The sequence below is a fragment of the Corticium candelabrum genome, chromosome 2 (genome assembly GCF_963422355.1).
Source record: "Corticium candelabrum chromosome 2, ooCorCand1.1, whole genome shotgun sequence".
Lineage (NCBI taxonomy): Eukaryota > Metazoa > Porifera > Homoscleromorpha > Homosclerophorida > Plakinidae > Corticium > Corticium candelabrum.
Window position 1 is genome coordinate 5,356,917 of NC_085086.1, and position 16,916 is coordinate 5,373,832.

Consider the following 16,916-nt stretch of genomic DNA (forward strand, 5'->3'; position numbering starts at 1 on the left):
ACTTGTTTGCCATTCTCAACCGGGGTCGTTAGTTCGCTAGCACAAAAAGTAGGGGCGTGACAAGGATGCGCTCCTACAGTAAACTAGCGGGTTCGGAACAGCTCAAGAAAGATAAGATAGCTAAACAATTATTTAAGTATATAATACAGCAATATCCACTGGCCTAAATCACAAGAAAGAGCTAAAAAGCTAGCGACAAGTAGTTAAACACACGTCACGTGTTGATTGACCTTCATGTATGCTGTCGAAACTCTTCAGTTTTACGCCTCACGAACATCTCAAAGACACTAAAGTACAACCAAACCAAAGCAGAGTCTACAGGAATAGTTAAAATATACCTGGTATCACATTGAGAGATGAAAAAGAGACAATTTCTATCGAGCCAGAAAAAACCGTGCCGACAACGAAGCTAGAAACGTAGTGCATCTTCCTTCCATAATGCCAAAAGGCCTACTAGACTATGTCTATTTGTTGTGAAGCCATAAGCGATCACTTGACTCCCCAAACTTGACAGTTTTCAACAGCCAAGAAATTGTCGTCGTACAGGGTCGTTGTGCTAGCCGACTAGCAAGGAAACGATCTGCAAGAATCGCGGATTACACACATAAAGCTATAAATATGGCTAAAGTTTCTCGTAGATACTTACTCTGATTTTTCACAACAAACGAGATTTATGCGTGGGTGTGATTACTGTATCCGGGACTTGGAAGTACCGCTTGTATAGCTTGAGAATCAAGTTGCAGGCTGCTGTAGAAGGCCAAGGAAGCCAAGTTTCAATTTTGCAAATCGTTTTGGAACCACGGATGGATAGAAGGAAGAGCACATGTGCGTATAAGGTGAACTTAGCAGGAAATTCGTTGCAGTGATTCGTTAGAGCAAAGATTCTAAGCGATTTCTCCCTGAATCGTTATTTTACTCATCAATCGACATCGGAGTTATGAAGACGTACGTCTCTTCTTACTTGATCGTCACAAACTGCAAATTTGCGTGGGCGTGTCACTGTATCAAACAAACTTTTTATTTTCTCTATAACGGCCCCAGTTTCAGATGGCAAACAAGCGCGAATGTACTTGCACAGTTACCTTACGACGAATAGTACATTCGAAACTTCCGCGGGCTTGGGGTGCAACGTAACATCATCTTTTTGGCCATTGGCCGACGGACTAAGTGGTCTGTCTATTGTATACTAGGAAAGGTTGTTGTTGACCACAACCGCCTAAGTGTCCGAACGCAAGACGTCAAAACATCTTCTTCGCCCACACACTTGGTTTGACACAAAGTTATACACATCTCATATTACAACGAGGATGTACGCAGCTTTCTACGCTCTACTACGACAAGTACCCATATGGACACTTAGCATATTGACGCAACCATATTGACACCGCCCACGCAACCAATTTTGGCAATCATTAATTTACTATGAACAATTGTTTCCGAATCATAGCGTCTGCAACGCTCTAAATATTACGATAAAACTCATTGCCTCGAAATTCTCGGACAATTAAGTTAAACACGCTTCTAGTAAATTGGATTTCAATGCCTGGATTGACCTATTACGGACATGACTGTTAGTTGTATGAATCAGGGGCTGCAGCTAGGTCACTGGCTACTCGCCCGGCGCGCGCTAACTTAATACTTTAGCGTATATATGTATTTCTTTTTAGCTCTCGTACTTAATTAATTGCGAAACAGTGTTTTCCTGTTCTTTAGACAACTGAAACATTGCCGAATGAGAGCAACGACAACTGGTAACGTACGTTAGATGACAGACGAAACGATGATGCCCGCGTTGCTGGACGACATTGCCGTGTGCAGATGTCAAAAAGCAAACAAGTCGTGCTTTTGCTGTAGCAATAGCCGAACACCCCCGCTTTCCGATTTAGCCATCTCCTATAGTAACTGGAAACAGTAACAGAATCCGCAATTGTAATCGAACACTCCGCTATTTTTGGTGCAAAGCCACAAGTCTCCAATCTTGTGGTCAGAATTGACCGTCCAGGAAATGCGGCTCTGTAGAAGAAACTACACCTAATCCCTGCTCAGCAACGAACAAGTTCGTTCCAGAATATAAGTCAAGTTTGGTTCTAGGGAATGTCCGTATGCTTATCTCCAATGTGTAGTACATGTACAACTACAACTGAGAGGCAGGCGTAATTAATTAAATAAAGCAGACCTCAGCGCGTACTGTGGTTACGCGTTTGTTGTTCACTTAGGGTTGCCACCGCAGAGGCAACTCTAGTTATTAATGGAACGGACGTTAGACTTTTGCCATTGCTGACGCACGACCTTCTCTAGTGCCGACCACAGTAACACACTTGAAGATGTTGTATAGATTCTACGCCACAATTAATTGCATGGCTAGTAGATCTAATGTGACTGTCTCAAGTTTTGATTGCCATCCGGTCTTGGGCCGAAAAGCATCATTACAGATCAAGTGTGGCTGTAGCACCTTGCAATTGGAAGCGGTATCAGTAGGCGGATTTTCACTGACGACTACCACTAAGTCCTCCTACGCAATTGCCACAGGACATATAGCCAGCTGACACTGCTCCTTCAATCAGTTCTGGCATTTCCAGATCGAAGCAGTATTCATGAATCAATCACTGCTGTGCCCAATCCTTGTGCTGCTATTGTCAACTCAGCAACGTCTCTCCTCAAGTTGCTCAAGCTTCTCACCATTTGATACAAATCCGGACGGATTTTCAGGTTTCATTCCTCCCATTCGTTCCAACAAAGAACAGATCATCCAGGCTCAGTTTATTATCAAAGTCAGAATCACCAAGATTTATGAAGGCATTCACAAAGATGACAAAATGTATGCAGTAAAAGTGATTTGCAACTTGAAAGGAATTATGAAACAGTCAAGAATAAAAGTGAACGTTAGTCAAGTCGACAGAATATGTCAAGTTATACATAAACACATCAAGCTTGGAGACGACGTGATTGTCTTTATGAATCAAACCAATCGAGTTGGAAGCATTTGGAATCTAAACAGTCCCGGAATGTTCAGTCTAGAGGTAACGTCTAACTGTAGCTAGTGTATATCAGTGTCACATGAGATATACTTTTGTCTTCCTTTTCTAGGAGTGGGAAAGAGACTCTCTTAGCCATCTTCCTAACAATCCTTGCTTTAAAAAAGTAAACAAACCGACTGTCAGCTCTTTTACAACAAATGCCATAACTAACAAAGCAACATCCAAGCCAATTTCTTGTAGACCTGTTGCTTCTGCTCAAAGCAAGACACATGATTCTGTCAACTGCACGGAGATGCCATGGTATGCCTTCATTTGGGATCGTCAAGTTTGCCAGACAATGTGCGATGCTGTTGTAATTCATGACTCCTGGCTTCTGACGTCGGCTCGCTGTGTTAGTCAGTACACACGCACACCAAGACGTCTGGTAATCAGCTTGGGAGTCAGCAATGCTCGACAGATGAAGAAGTCCTCTAGAGCAAAATCCGTTGTTTTACATCCACAGTGGCAGCCTATGTCTAACGGGCAAGGTGTGGCATACGACATGGCACTGGTGAAGATGAAGAAATCTAATCACAATAATAAAAAATGTCTTACTGAACCAATACAATTGGCGTCTTCTAGTGACACCGTTACAGACCATCACTGCTTGGGATTCACAACTGATGTCCATACCGAATATGTAAAGAAACTAATGTTGAATGCGCCAAATGCCAAAGTAGTAGATACAGATCATACAGAAGCCAATTGGGCGGCAACTGCATGTAGAGTCCAAAATGGTCAATGGCGATTGTTCCAAGTCCTTAGTGGTGAATTCACGGACCCTACAAATATCTACAATAACAAGAACGTCACTGACTGGATAACTAACAATATCAACGAGACTCATAGCATTGCCTGAACATAAACAAGTTTACAACGAGTAAGTGTATCTGCATGCGAAATATCTGCATGCGAAGAACAGAAACATAAAAATGTAATAATTTTAAACAAACTGCAATTTGTTTATAGTTTAACGCAATAGCTGTCAAGTAGTATTTTCGAGGTATCTTTGTAGTAATCAAGTATGCAGTTGAAATTGATAATAAAAAAAAGATTACAATTCTTACACTACTGTGTCAGCCAATACCTCAGTGAATAAAGCAATAATATTTGTAAAACTTACACGCGTCCTGCACTACCTAGTTTAGAATTTTTTTAAAGAAGTATTGCTTGCGTCAAATGTGGTATGTCAAAGTACATAGCAAAATTCAATGGAGCTGTAATATTTAGGAGAAGAATACCTCAAATATAAAATATATTATATCACAGTCCCAACTGTATTTTGAAATGTCAGACCATACATACGGTACAAATTTTTCTCATCTGAGCTTCTCCTCTTAAATGCTTACTCGAAATTGTAAATGAAGTCAAGATACGGTCGTGTGTTCAAGACTGCAAAATGCCTCTATAGCTCTATAAACATGAGGTCCGTATGTATCCTCGTACGTAGGTAGTATATATTATCTCGCAGTCCCTGGAGCTGTAATATATTAGCTAAAGGGACGTTTTCTCCAACACGGGCACATTAGATTATTTCCTTTCAAACATTTGCATCTGGGCAGCAAAAACTTGAAAGCCACGCGCAGTTTCTTGTCGAGAATGGGCAGTATAATATGGTGGAGATCCTATGCGCCGTTCCAAAGAATTCGAAGTTCGCGTGCGAGTGGAGGTTGGTCCTCCTAGGATATTATAAAATATAATCAGCACATTTCCAACGTACGCACTGAACAATCGAAACTCTATCCCTTTGCTCTGGACGTAGTGAGATGTTCAAGTTAAGTATAATCATCTACAGCTAACCCGGTCGGATGGGACTGATAGATAGCAACGTGATGTAACAATTGCATGTAAACAATGAATTTATTGAAATTTAGAGTGAGCATTTTATTCTAAGTTATGAGAAAACACAACTACGCCATGAGATTGAGTTCACGTAATTGATTCTGTCAAGGGTAGTCAGTATCCTTTTTGAAAGGCGACCAGCATAGTGTCGTCCTACGTTGCACGCCCGAAAGGAGACCCGCCTAACGGTGGAGATCGATGCAACCCTGCCTATATTCTTACCTAAGTCGAGTTACACCTGTACCCTAAATTTTAACCTTGTGGGCGATCCCGTTTAGCTGGCTATAAAACTTATACATTAACACTGCCAATTTTAGTAGTAGTAGTAGTGGTAGTAGTAGTAGGAATAGCAGCAGCAGCAGCAGCAGCAGCAGCAGCAGCAGCAGCAGCAGCAGCAGCAGCAGCAGCAGCAGCAGCAGCAGCAGCAGCAGCAGCAGCAGCAGCAGCAGCAGCAGCAGCAGCAGCAGCAGCAGCAGCAGCAGCAGCAGCAGCAGCAGCAGCAGCAGCAGCAGCAGCAGCAGCAGCAGCAGCAGCAGCAGCAGCAGCAGCAGCAGCTGTAGCAGTAGTAGTAGTAGTGGAATACTCAAAGTTAATTTGTGCGCCACTGGTCAACCGAATTGTGCAACAAGAAACAAACCTGGATAACGTTCCTACCAAGCAGAATTCTATGAAAGCTAGCATTTGCCAGCAAAAACATCTAGCACAAAAGTCTCATTCTGAAATCACTGTCAATGATCTATCTGTGGAATTGAAACGTTCAGTTGAATTGGCCTGTGAGAAGGGTGCCTCCTGCTGGCTGACCGCAATCCCACTAGAGCAACACGGATTCACTTTGCACAAATCTGCGTTTCGAGATGCCCTGTGCCTCAGATACGGTTGGCACCCGTCCAACCTCCCAGACATATGTCCATGTGGATCTAAATTCTCAGTAGATCACTCTCTGTCATGTCCAACAGGAGGATACCCCAGCATCCGCCATAACGAGGTCCGCGATTTATTTACCAACTTGTTGACAGAGGTTTGCCACGATGTACACAAAGAGCCCGTTCTGCAACCTCTCAACGGCGAGGTGTTTCAAAAACGCTGTACTACCTCTGACGAAAATGCCAGACTTGATATTGCTGTCAGTGGATTTTGGGGTGGGCACTTCCAACGAACTTTCTTTGACGTCAGGGTCTTCAACCCTAATGCCTCATCCTACAAATCAGTGCAGATCCCGTCATTATATAAACGGCAGGAACAAGAGAAGAAAAGGCGATACGAGGAACGAATTAATAACGTGGAGCTTTCATCGTTCACGCCAATCATTTTAGCATGCACTGGAGGATGCAGTAAACTGACGTCTATTTTTTTGAAAAGACTAGCCTCACTTTTATCGGAAAAGCACCACACCGAGTACAGCACAACTATCAACTGGCTGAGATGTCGACTGTCATTTGCACTCCTTCGGGCCTGCGTGATGTGTTTGCGAGGATGCAGGTCCAAGCTTCACAGAACCTCAAGGGACTTCAACATTCTGCTGGAAGCAGCAGAAAGTAGATTATAGAAGACTGTTTATCTCAAAGTTGTTACAACCTAGAAACTTGTTGCTATAGAGGAAGCTTTTACATACAGTAGTAGTATGTAGTAGTGTGTTAGCAGATGCCGTTTGATTGTTCAAATACACCAGTTCTCAGTAGTAGTAGTAGTAGTAGTAGTAGTAGTAGTAGTAGATGAAGGTGCTAATGGTCTTTTACACCTGGATGACTACCTGACAAATTCAAGTCAAAAAACCGTGAGAGATGTACTCAAAGAAAAACATCCAAATGCTTCTTCCCTCGATCCTGACTATGTTGTGAATTCTAAAGAGAACGCTTCTCCAGTCCATCCTGTCTTGTTTGATTCTCTTGATGGACAACTGATCAGGAATACAGCAATGCGATGTTCTGGTGCAGCTGGTCCTTCTGGCCTTGACTCGACTCAATGGAAACGCCTGTGTACGGGATTTCACACTTCCTCCAAAGATCTCTGTAATGCTCTAGCTGCTGTTGCTCGTCGAATTTCAACAGAGATAGTAGATCCTGACGGTATCTCAGCTCTAGTGGCTTGTCGTCTTGTACCTCTAAACAAAAATCCTGGGGTGAGACCAATTGGTGTGTGTGAGACAGTTAGAAGAATTATTGGAAAGGCGGTTCTTTCTGTGGTCAAGTCTGACGTGCTCTCGGCAACCGGAACCTTGCAGCTTTGTGCAGGACAGATTGCTGGGTGTGAGGCTGCAATACATGCCATGCAGTCATTGTTTGAAGATGACAATACGGAAGCCATACTACTTGTAGATGCAACAAATGCCTTTAATAGCTTGAACCGTCAATTGGCTCTAAAGAACATCTCAAGCACTTGTCCAGCAATTCATACCGTATTGCTCAACACATATCAACAGCCTTCACCCCTATTCGTTGGTGGGGAAGTCTTGTTGTCGCGTGAGGGAACCACACAGGGAGATCCTCTCGCGATGGCAATGTACGCCTTGGCCACAGTACCTCTGCTGAAAAAAGTACAAACAGAAGGCAGCACCCAAGTCTGGTATGCCGATGATGCTGCAGCCGGAGGAAAGATACAAGCAGTCAAACAATGGTGGGAGAAACTCTCCATACATGGAGAAAAATTTGGATACTTTCCAAATGCCAAGAAATCCTGGTTGATCGTCAAACCGAATTGCCTTGAAGAAGCCAAACGTGTGTTCTCAAAAACGGCTGTGAACATCACCTCTGAAGGTCGAAAGTATTTAGGAGCTGCACTGGGAACTGAAAACTTCTGTAACGGCTATCTCAGTGATGCAATCTTAGACTGGACACGTCAGATTGACAAATTGGCTTCCATTGCCCAAAGTCAGCCACAAGCAGCTCATTCCGCATTAAGTCACGGTCTTCTGGGCAGGTGGATTTTTACTGCGAGAACAAATCAGAATTTCAAAACTTTTGCTGGGCTTTTAGAATCATCAATACAATCTCAACTGATTCCTGCTATAACTGGTCGTTCGGCCCCTGGAGAACTGGAAAGAAAACTCTTCTCCTTACCAGCCAGACTTGGTGGTCTGGGAATCACAGATCCAACTTCATTGTCTTCTGAATACTTAAACTCTCGAAAGATGACTGCACCGCTTGTTGACTTCATTTTGAATCAGGAGATCACTCTAGGAGATGCCCCAGATCAACAAGATTCTCTCAAAAAGCAAATTCGCAAGCACAAAGGGCTAGAAATCAAAACTCTTGCTGATAATGTTCGAGATAACCTCTCACACCAACATAAAAGAATGTTCGAGTTAGCAAATGAAAAGGGGGCATCAAACTGGCTCACAGTGCTGCCATTGGAGGATCACGGCTTCTCATTACATAAGTCTGCATTCAGAGATGCTCTATGCCTCAGATATGGATGGGTCCCCCCTCATATGAGTGAATCTTGCCCTTGCGGTGGAAAAATGTCAGTGGAGCATGCTATGTCCTGCCCCACGGGAGGCTTTCCAACTATACGCCATAATGAAATCCGAGATATGTTTTCTCATCTGTTGTCTGATGTCTGTCATGATGTGGAAACGGAGCCCACGTTGCAATCACTAAGTGGAGAGACGTTCTCTTTACGTTCAAGCAGTCGAGATGATGATGCAAGATTAGACATTTCGGCAAGAGGTTTTTGGGGAGGAAGATTTGAGAAGACATATTTTGATGTCCGGGTGTTTAACCCCAATGCCACCTCATACACATGTTTTGAAGTTGCATCATGCTATAGAAGACAGGAACAAGAGAAGAAAAGGAAATATGAAGAAAGACTGAGAAAAGTAGAAAATGCTTCCTTTACACCTATTATCCTTTCTTGCACTGGTGGCATGAGCAAGCTTACAACGTCATTTACCAAAAAGCTGGCCTCAATGATATCTGAGAAAAAGGACACTCCATACGGTAGCGTGATCAACTGGCTAAGATGTCGACTCGGGTTCGCACTCCTAAGAGCTTCCATAATGTGCATCAGGGGCAGCAGGTGCAAACGCTACGTCAGGCCGGAAAACAATATTCTCCTGGCTACGTCTGAGGGGCACCTGGCCTCCTCAGCTTAGTGACTTTACTGTACATGACATAGTAGTAGTAAAAGTTGTACTATTGTATATGACAGTAATTGTTTAGTAGTAGTAATAGTTTATTGCCATTCGCTGTAGGTTGCCGTTTGTGTATACGTAGTCTGCTATTGTTTCAAATACACCATATCTTCTCAGTAGTAGTGGTAGTAGTAGTAGTAGTAGTATATTTCAAAAAGCCAAAACACCAAATATTAGCAGCTGACAGATAACACCCACGCAGCAAAACAAACAACTAAAGATGGTTACCACTAAGAGACAGTTACTACCTTACGTTATTATGCCTAAACTATCAAGATAAGCTATAGTCAACATCTACTCATCTAGATGGACCTCACTTTCAATGAGTCCCAGCAGGTCCACTTTATAGTAGTGGTAGTAGTAGTAGTAGTAGTAGTAGTAGTAGTGTGTTAGCAGATGCCGTTTGATTGTTCAAATACACCAGTTCTCTCAGTAGTAGTAGTAGTAGTAGTAGTAGTAGTAGTAGTAGTCTGCATGCAGCCAAGTCAGGAGAGCAGTACAGTAGAATTATGCAATTAATTCGCTGTAGATTGAGTTTTGCCCTACTTCGCTCGAGTATACTGTGTATCCGTGGAACAAGATCCTCTACGTATAGACCTATCAAAGTGGACCTGCTGGGACTCATTGAAAGTGAGGCCCACCTAGATGAGTAGGTGGTGACTATAGCTTGTGATAATAGTTAAGCATACAGTGTAATGACGTAAAGTAGTAACTGACTTTTAATTGTTTGTTTTGCTGCGTGCGTATATCTGTCACTTATAGTGTTGTAAACTACTACTACTACTACTGAGGAGATATGGTGTATTTGAAACAATAGCAGACTACGTATACACAAACGGCAACCTACAGCGAATGGCAATAAACTATTACTACTACTAAACAATTACTGTCATATACAATAGTACAACTTTTACTACTACTATGTCATGTACAGTAAAGTCACTAAGCTGAGGAGGCCAGGTGCCCCTCAGACGTAGCCAGGAGAATATTGTTTTCCGGCCTGACGTAGCGTTTGCACCTGCTGCCCCTGATGCACATTATGGAAGCTCTTAGGAGTGCGAACCCGAGTCGACATCTTAGCCAGTTGATCACGCTACCGTATGGAGTGTCCTTTTTCTCAGATATCATTGAGGCCAGCTTTTTGGTAAATGACGTTGTAAGCTTGCTCATGCCACCAGTGCAAGAAAGGATAATAGGTGTAAAGGAAGCATTTTCTACTTTTCTCAGTCTTTCTTCATATTTCCTTTTCTTCTCTTGTTCCTGTCTTCTATAGCATGATGCAACTTCAAAACATGTGTACAAGGTGGCATTGGGGTTAAACACCCGGACATCAAAATATGTCTTCTCAAATCTTCCTCCCCAAAAACCTCTTGCCGAAATGTCTAATCTTGCATCATCATCTCGACTGCTTGAACGTAAAGAGAACGTCTCTCCACTTAGTGATTGCAACGTGGGCTCCGTTTCCACATCATGACAGACATCAGACAACAGATGAGAAAACATATCTCGGATTTCATTATGGCGTATAGTTGGAAAGCCTCCCGTGGGGCAGGACATAGCATGCTCCACTGACATTTTTCCACCGCAAGGGCAAGATTCACTCATATGAGGGGGGACCCATCCATATCTGAGGCATAGAGCATCTCTGAATGCAGACTTATGTAATGAGAAGCCGTGATCCTCCAATGGCAGCACTGTGAGCCAGTTTGATGCCCCCTTTTCATTTGCTAACTCGAACATTCTTTTATGTTGGTGTGAGAGGTTATCTCGAACATTATCAGCAAGAGTTTTGATTTCTAGCCCTTTGTGCTTGCGAATTTGCTTTTTGAGAGAATCCTGTTGATCTGGGGCATCTCCTAGAGTGATCTCCTGATTCAAAATGAAGTCAACAAGCGGTGCAGTCATCTTTCGAGAGTTTAAGTATTCAGAAGACAATGAAGTTGGATCTGTGATTCCCAGACCACCAAGTCTGGCTGGTAAGGAGAAGAGTTTTCTTTCCAGTTCTCCAGGGGCCGAACGACCAGTTATAGCAGGAATCAGTTGAGATTGTATTGATGATTCTAAAAGCCCAGCAAAAGTTTTGAAATTCTGATTTGTTCTCGCAGTAAAAATCCACCTGCCCAGAAGACCGTGACTTAATGCGGAATGAGCTGCTTGTGGCTGACTTTGGGCAATGGAAGCCAATTTGTCAATCTGACGTGTCCAGTCTAAGATTGCATCACTGAGATAGCCGTTACAGAAATTTTCAGTTCCCAGTGCAGCTCCTAAATACTTTCGACCTTCAGAGGTGATGTTCACAGCCGTTTTTGAGAACACACGTTTGGCTTCTTCAAGGCAATTCGGTTTGACGATCAACCAGGATTTCTTGGCATTTGGAAAGTATCCAAATTTTTCTCCATGTATGGAGAGTTTCTCCCACCATTGTTTGACTGCTTGTATCTTTCCTCCGGCTGCAGCATCATCGGCATACCAGACTTGGGTGCTGCCTTCTGTTTGTACTTTTTTCAGCAGAGGTACTGTGGCCAAGGCGTACATTGCCATCGCGAGAGGATCTCCCTGTGTGGTTCCCTCACGCGACAACAAGACTTCCCCACCAACGAATAGGGGTGAAGGCTGTTGATATGTGTTGAGCAATACGGTATGAATTGCTGGACAAGTGCTTGAGATGTTCTTTAGAGCCAATTGACGGTTCAAGCTATTAAAGGCATTTGTTGCATCTACAAGTAGTATGGCTTCCGTATTGTCATCTTCAAACAATGACTGCATGGCATGTATTGCAGCCTCACACTCAGCAATCTGTCCTGCACAAAGCTGCAAGGTTCCGGTTGCCGAGAGCACGTCAGACTTGACCACAGAAAGAACCGCCTTTCCAATAATTCTTCTAACTGTCTCACACACACCAATTGGTCTCACCCCAGGATTTTTGTTCAGAGGTACAAGACGACAAGCCACTAGAGCTGAGATACCGTCAGGATCTACTATCTCTGTTGAAATTCGACGAGCAACAGCAGCTAGAGCATTACAGAGATCTTTGGAGGAAGTGTGAAATCCCTTACACAGGCGTTTCCATTGAGTCGAGTCAAGGCCAGAAGGACCAGCTGCACCAGAACATCGCATTGCTGTATTCCTGATCAGTTGTCCATCAAGAGAATCAAACAAGACAGGATGGACTGGAGAAGCGTTCTCTTTAGAATTCACAACATAGTCAGGATCGAGGGAAGAAGCATTTGGATGTTTTTCTTTGAGTACATCTCTCACGGTTTTTTGACTTGAATTTGTCAGGTAGTCATCCAGGTGTAAAAGACCATTAGCACCTTCATCAGACAGTAAACGCATAGCAGCATTCACATTTCCTTTCTTCAAATGACCAGCGAAAACGTGAGGAAGATCGTCGATTTTGGTTGCCTTGTTAGAAGACCTACTATAAGTTAGATGTTGTTGGATCGTCTTGGCTTCATACAACAGAGCCTTGATATCACCCGCCTTCCAGGCTTCTAAGCGACGGGTCAGACAAGAGACATGATCAGGACCTCTGGACCGCTTGTGTGGCTTCTGTAGCAGAAGATGGGGCATCACCATAGCAGCAGTCAATGAGACACACTCAAGAGCAGATGCACTTGCATACGCATGAAACAATCTGGCAAGTTCGGAGGCGAACATTTTACCAGTAGAACCGTATGGTACTTGAAATAAATTCCTTCTCCAATGAACAACTTCTTGGTAAGCCTGTTCTATTTGACTCATCACTTCAACACCATTCAGTGAACCCCAACTGAAATTTGGTGATGCCATCACTCTGTAAGGAAGGCGTTCATGTAACTCTAGGGAAGGAGAAGCTGTTTGATTTAAGTCATGAATGTCTTCATCTTCCTGGGTGTTAGATATCATATCGACAATGTGAGCGACTGGTGAACTTGTCTGCTGTTGCAATTTAGGATGGACCCTGGACTGTTCAAGTGTCTGCTTTTGCGATAACTTAGAACAAGGCAGTTGCCTTTGCGACAACGAAGAACAAGGTGGGTGCAGCTGGACGGCATCGGAATAAAGCATTCTTGTTGCAGCAGTAAGGACACTAGATTCTAGACTGGATGAAGAGAGTGCTTTACCTCCTGGAGAACTAGACCGAGCAACAACCGAAGCGTAAGACAGTGGCTTATCATGACCTGAATGCTGATTCACTGGCGAGTCCATGATTGTAGGCGCCTGATGATCATCACTTGACATGCACGGCTTCGTCGGGGATATCTTGCTAGAAGTGGTACCAGCAGTTTTAGGACGTTGTAGTTAATATTTCCCTCTTGCTTCCCAGTTTTGGCAGCGGTTGTGGTTGAGTGGATTGCAATTTCTACAGAATTGGCCCAACTTGGCACAGCGACAGTTCATACAGCGGCCGCTGCTGTTGCATAAGCAGCATTTAGACATCACCGAGAGATCGCTGGACAGTTGAACACTTAGGAGTAGAAGTTACAATTTAAATCTCAGACCAATATGTTAAGGAGTAGACAGTGACGAGGCTGAACAGAACAGGAGACTTTTGAAATTTAAATCTCGGTTGACCGTTGAAAAAGATTTTCTGTCCCCCACACTATAGAATCGTTGTGGATCGTGGTGAAACCAAAAACAAACTAACGAAGTAATCCTCAAACCTAGGAACGAACGTAAACTGAAACTACTACTACTACTACTACTACTACTACTACTGAGAGAACTGGTGTATTTGAACAATCAAACGGCATCTGCTAACACACTACTACTACTACTACTTGAATAAACTACTGAGAAGATATGGTGTATTTGAAACAATAGCAGACTACGTATACACAAACGGCAACCTACAGCGAATGGCAATAAACTATTACTACTACTAAACAATTACTGTCATATACAATAGTACAACTTTTACTACTACTATGTCATGTACAGTAAAGTCACTAAGCTGAGGAGGCCAGGTGCTCCTCAACTACTGAATAAACTACTACTACTACTACTACTAATAGTAAAAAAATCTCTACTACTTTTTTTCAAAATACTACTACTGTATGTAAAAGCTTCCTCTATAGCAACAAGTTTCTAGGTTGTAACAACTTTGAGATAAACAGTCTTCTATAATCTACTTTCTGCTGCTTCCAGCAGAATGTTGAAGTCCCTTGAGGTTCTGTGAAGCTTGGACCTGCATCCTCGCAAACACATCACGCAGGCCCGAAGGAGTGCAAATGACAGTCGACATCTCAGCCAGTTGATAGTTGTGCTGTACTCGGTGTGGTGCTTTTCCGATAAAAGTGAGGCTAGTCTTTTCAAAAAAATAGACGTCAGTTTACTGCATCCTCCAGTGCATGCTAAAATGATTGGTGTGAACGATGAAAGCTCCACGTTATTAATTCGTTCCTCGTATCGCCTTTTCTTCTCTTGTTCCTGCCGTTTATATAATGACGGGATCTGCACTGATTTGTAGGATGAGGCATTAGGGTTGAAGACCCTGACGTCAAAGAAAGTTCGTTGGAAGTGCCCACCCCAAAATCCACTGACAGCAATATCAAGTCTGGCATTTTCGTCAGTAGTAGTAGTAGTAGTAGTAGTAGTAGTTTACAACACTATAAGTGACAGATATACGCACGCAGCAAAACAAACAATTAAAAGTCAGTTACTACTTTACGTCATTACACTGTATGCTTAACTATTATCACAAGCTATAGTCACCACCTACTCATCTAGGTGGGCCTCACTTTCAATGAGTCCCAGCAGGTCCACTTTGATAGGTCTATACGTAGAGGATCTTGTTCCACGGATACACAGTATACTCGAGCGAAGTAGGGCAAAACTCAATCTACAGCGAATTAATTGCATAATTCTACTGTACTGCTCTCCTGACTTGGCTGCATGCAGACTTGCCACTCGCTTATAGAAGGTTGTCGCCTCTGGGCCTGTGCCTCCGTATGACGTAAACACTAATGGAGTGAAAGACCCATGCTCAACTTCCCGAATTCTCTCACCGTAAGCGCGTTTCTTCTCATTCTCGTGACTCACATAGGCGGATTTGAGTGAAGAGTGTTTGCGGTTGGAAGCAGCGTTTGGGTAGAAAACCCTCACATCAAAAAATGCCCGTTCTCCATGCCTCCACACTCCTCTAGCAGAAATGTCGACCCTAGCGTTATCATCTGTGATGGCAGTGCGATGCGCAAACTGTTCTCCATCCAAGGGACGAAGTACAGGTTCGATTGTAACATCTGTAGAAACCTCCCTTAGAAGATCAGCTGTGATGTTCCGGATCTCGTTGTGCCTTAGCGTGGGAAAGCCGCCTTTCTGGCATATCATGACATGGTCGACGTTAAAACTGAGGCCGCATTCACATTTCGAGGGCAAATCTGATAAAGGCCAGCCATATCTTAAGCACAGAGCATCACGAAAATCGTTCTTTGCAAGATGGAAACCATGCTCTTCAATAGGCTGCACGGTAAGCCAGCTCGATACTCCCTTTTCGGATAGGACTTCCAAGCTCCCTTTTATTTGCGGTGATGCATTTGTTTGCAACTTCTCCAAGGTCTCATTGTGGAAAGCTTGTGTCTTGGCCTTGATCTCAGATTTTCTTCTTTTTGTTTCCAATGGAGACACTGTGATGGCGTTCTCTTGTTCGACAATAAGAGCAGCCAAAGGCGCAGTGATGTGCTCGGAAGCTGCAAATAGTGATTAAGCAGTCTTCGACGGATCAGAAATGTTCAACCCACCGAGATTGCAAGGTAATGACAAGAGGTCTCTCATGTCTGCACCGCACACTGGTTGACCAGTCAGTCTAGGCAAAAATCGTTGGTGGATGACTTCTTCTAACGGCTTGAGCATTTCAGATATAGATGGAACAGTTCTCAAGAGATAGGACCAGCGATGGGCCAAACCTTGAGTAAAAGCTGAGTATGCGACATGAGGATGAGTTACAGCAATGGTTGATAGTTTTTCCACTTGACGAACCCACTCATTGACTTTACTGTCAACGTATTCACGAACAAACGAAGGGTGCCCTAAAGCAGCACCTAGATGTCGTTTACCTGATGTTGTGATTTGTACTGCCGTATCAGCAAATGCAGAGCGGGCATCTTCCAATTTGTTCTGCTTTACTATCAACCAAGTTTTAACAGCGTTTGCGTGATATCCGAACTTGGGGCCGACTTTGACAATGTCATTCCACCACTGCCTCACACCTCTAATGCACCCTGCACCTGTTGCGTCATCAGCATACCAGACTTGCTTGGTTTCACATTGAAGTTGAGTGATGAGCGGCAGGATGCCAATCGCGTACATGGACATCGCCAGCGGATCACCCTGTGTTGTTCCTTCAGCTGATCTGATTATCTCGCCTCCCACAACAAACATCAAAACCTCGTCCCTGTATGTATTTATGAGAACCGTTGCAATAGCCGGACACAAGATTCTAGCCGGACACAAGACACTACTACTACTACTACTACTACTACTACTACTACTGAGAGAACTGGTGTATTTGAACAATCAAACGGCATCTGCTAACACACTACTACTACTACTACTTGAATAAACTACTAATAATAATAATAAAATCTCTACTACTTTTTTCAAAATACTACTACTGTATGTAAAAGCTTCCTCTATAGCAACAAGTTTCTAGGTTGTAACAACTTTGAGATAAACAGTCTTCTATAATCTACTTTCTGCTGCTTCCAGCAGAATGTTGAAGTCCCTTGAGGTTCTGTGAAGCTTGGACCTGCATCCTCGCAAACACATCACGCAGGCCCGAAGGAGTGCAAATGACAGTCGACATCTCAGGCAGTTGATAGTTGTGCTGTACTCGGTGTGGTGCTTTTCCGATAAAAGTGAGGCTAGTCTTTTCAAGAAAATAGACGTCAGTTTACTGCATCCTCCAGTGCATGCTAAAATGATTGGCGTGAACGATGAAAGCTCCA

The 16,916-nt window shown here is 43.4% G+C and overlaps 6 protein-coding genes across 6 annotated transcripts; 3 read left to right on the plus strand and 3 right to left on the minus strand.

Annotated features, from left to right (window-relative positions):
* Positions 1–3,138: 3,138 nt before the first annotated feature.
* LOC134176254 (uncharacterized) lies at positions 3,139–4,083 on the plus strand. Its single transcript, XM_062642933.1, has one exon. It carries the CDS (start codon positions 3,271–3,273, stop codon positions 3,874–3,876), a length of 606 nt encoding a protein of 201 aa, XP_062498917.1. The 5' UTR covers positions 3,139–3,270; the 3' UTR covers positions 3,877–4,083.
* Positions 4,084–5,526: 1,443 nt separating this feature from the next.
* Positions 5,527–6,534, plus strand: LOC134176359 (uncharacterized). The gene has a single exon (XM_062643029.1). It carries the CDS (start codon positions 5,527–5,529, stop codon positions 6,403–6,405), a length of 879 nt encoding a protein of 292 aa, XP_062499013.1. The 3' UTR covers positions 6,406–6,534.
* A 240-nt stretch (positions 6,535–6,774) lies between these two features.
* LOC134176360 (uncharacterized) lies at positions 6,775–9,583 on the plus strand. Its single transcript, XM_062643031.1, has 2 exons — positions 6,775–8,607; positions 9,518–9,583. Exons 1-2 carry the CDS (start codon positions 6,775–6,777, stop codon positions 9,581–9,583), a joined length of 1,899 nt encoding a protein of 632 aa, XP_062499015.1.
* Positions 9,470–11,745, minus strand: LOC134198362 (uncharacterized). The gene has a single exon (XM_062667740.1). It carries the CDS (start codon positions 11,527–11,529, stop codon positions 9,931–9,933), a length of 1,599 nt encoding a protein of 532 aa, XP_062523724.1. The 5' UTR covers positions 11,530–11,745; the 3' UTR covers positions 9,470–9,930.
* On the minus strand, positions 11,558–13,217 carry LOC134176361 (uncharacterized). The gene is made up of 2 exons (XM_062643032.1): positions 11,676–13,217; positions 11,558–11,601 (listed from the first exon to the last, which is right to left on the minus strand). Exons 1-2 carry the CDS (start codon positions 13,210–13,212, stop codon positions 11,558–11,560), a joined length of 1,581 nt encoding a protein of 526 aa, XP_062499016.1. The 5' UTR covers positions 13,213–13,217.
* A 1,386-nt stretch (positions 13,218–14,603) lies between these two features.
* Positions 14,604–16,350, minus strand: LOC134176362 (uncharacterized). The gene is made up of 2 exons (XM_062643033.1): positions 15,711–16,350; positions 14,604–15,659 (listed from the first exon to the last, which is right to left on the minus strand). Exons 1-2 carry the CDS (start codon positions 16,348–16,350, stop codon positions 14,689–14,691), a joined length of 1,611 nt encoding a protein of 536 aa, XP_062499017.1. The 3' UTR covers positions 14,604–14,688.
* Positions 16,351–16,916: the final 566 nt, after the last annotated feature.

Coding starts and splice junctions, on each gene's coding strand:
- LOC134176254 (XM_062642933.1), top strand. CDS start 3,271: ATGCCATGGTATGCCTTCATTTGGGATCGTCAAGTTTGCCAGACAATG.
- LOC134176359 (XM_062643029.1), top strand. CDS start 5,527: ATGAAAGCTAGCATTTGCCAGCAAAAACATCTAGCACAAAAGTCTCAT.
- LOC134176360 (XM_062643031.1), top strand. CDS start 6,775: ATGCGATGTTCTGGTGCAGCTGGTCCTTCTGGCCTTGACTCGACTCAA. Junction 8,608..9,517: donor CCTCATACACATGTTTTGAA/GTTGCATCATGC, acceptor AATTCGCTGTAG/ATTGAGTTTTGCCCTACTTC.
- LOC134198362 (XM_062667740.1), bottom strand. CDS start 11,529: ATGGCAATGTACGCCTTGGCCACAGTACCTCTGCTGAAAAAAGTACAA.
- LOC134176361 (XM_062643032.1), bottom strand. CDS start 13,212: ATGTCAAGTGATGATCATCAGGCGCCTACAATCATGGACTCGCCAGTG. Junction 11,602..11,675: donor TGCCTTTAATAGCTTGAACC/GTCAATTGGCTC, acceptor ACATATCAACAG/CCTTCACCCCTATTCGTTGG.
- LOC134176362 (XM_062643033.1), bottom strand. CDS start 16,350: ATGTTTGTTGTGGGAGGCGAGATAATCAGATCAGCTGAAGGAACAACA. Junction 15,660..15,710: donor GTCATTACCTTGCAATCTCG/GTGGGTTGAACA, acceptor CACTATTTGCAG/CTTCCGAGCACATCACTGCG.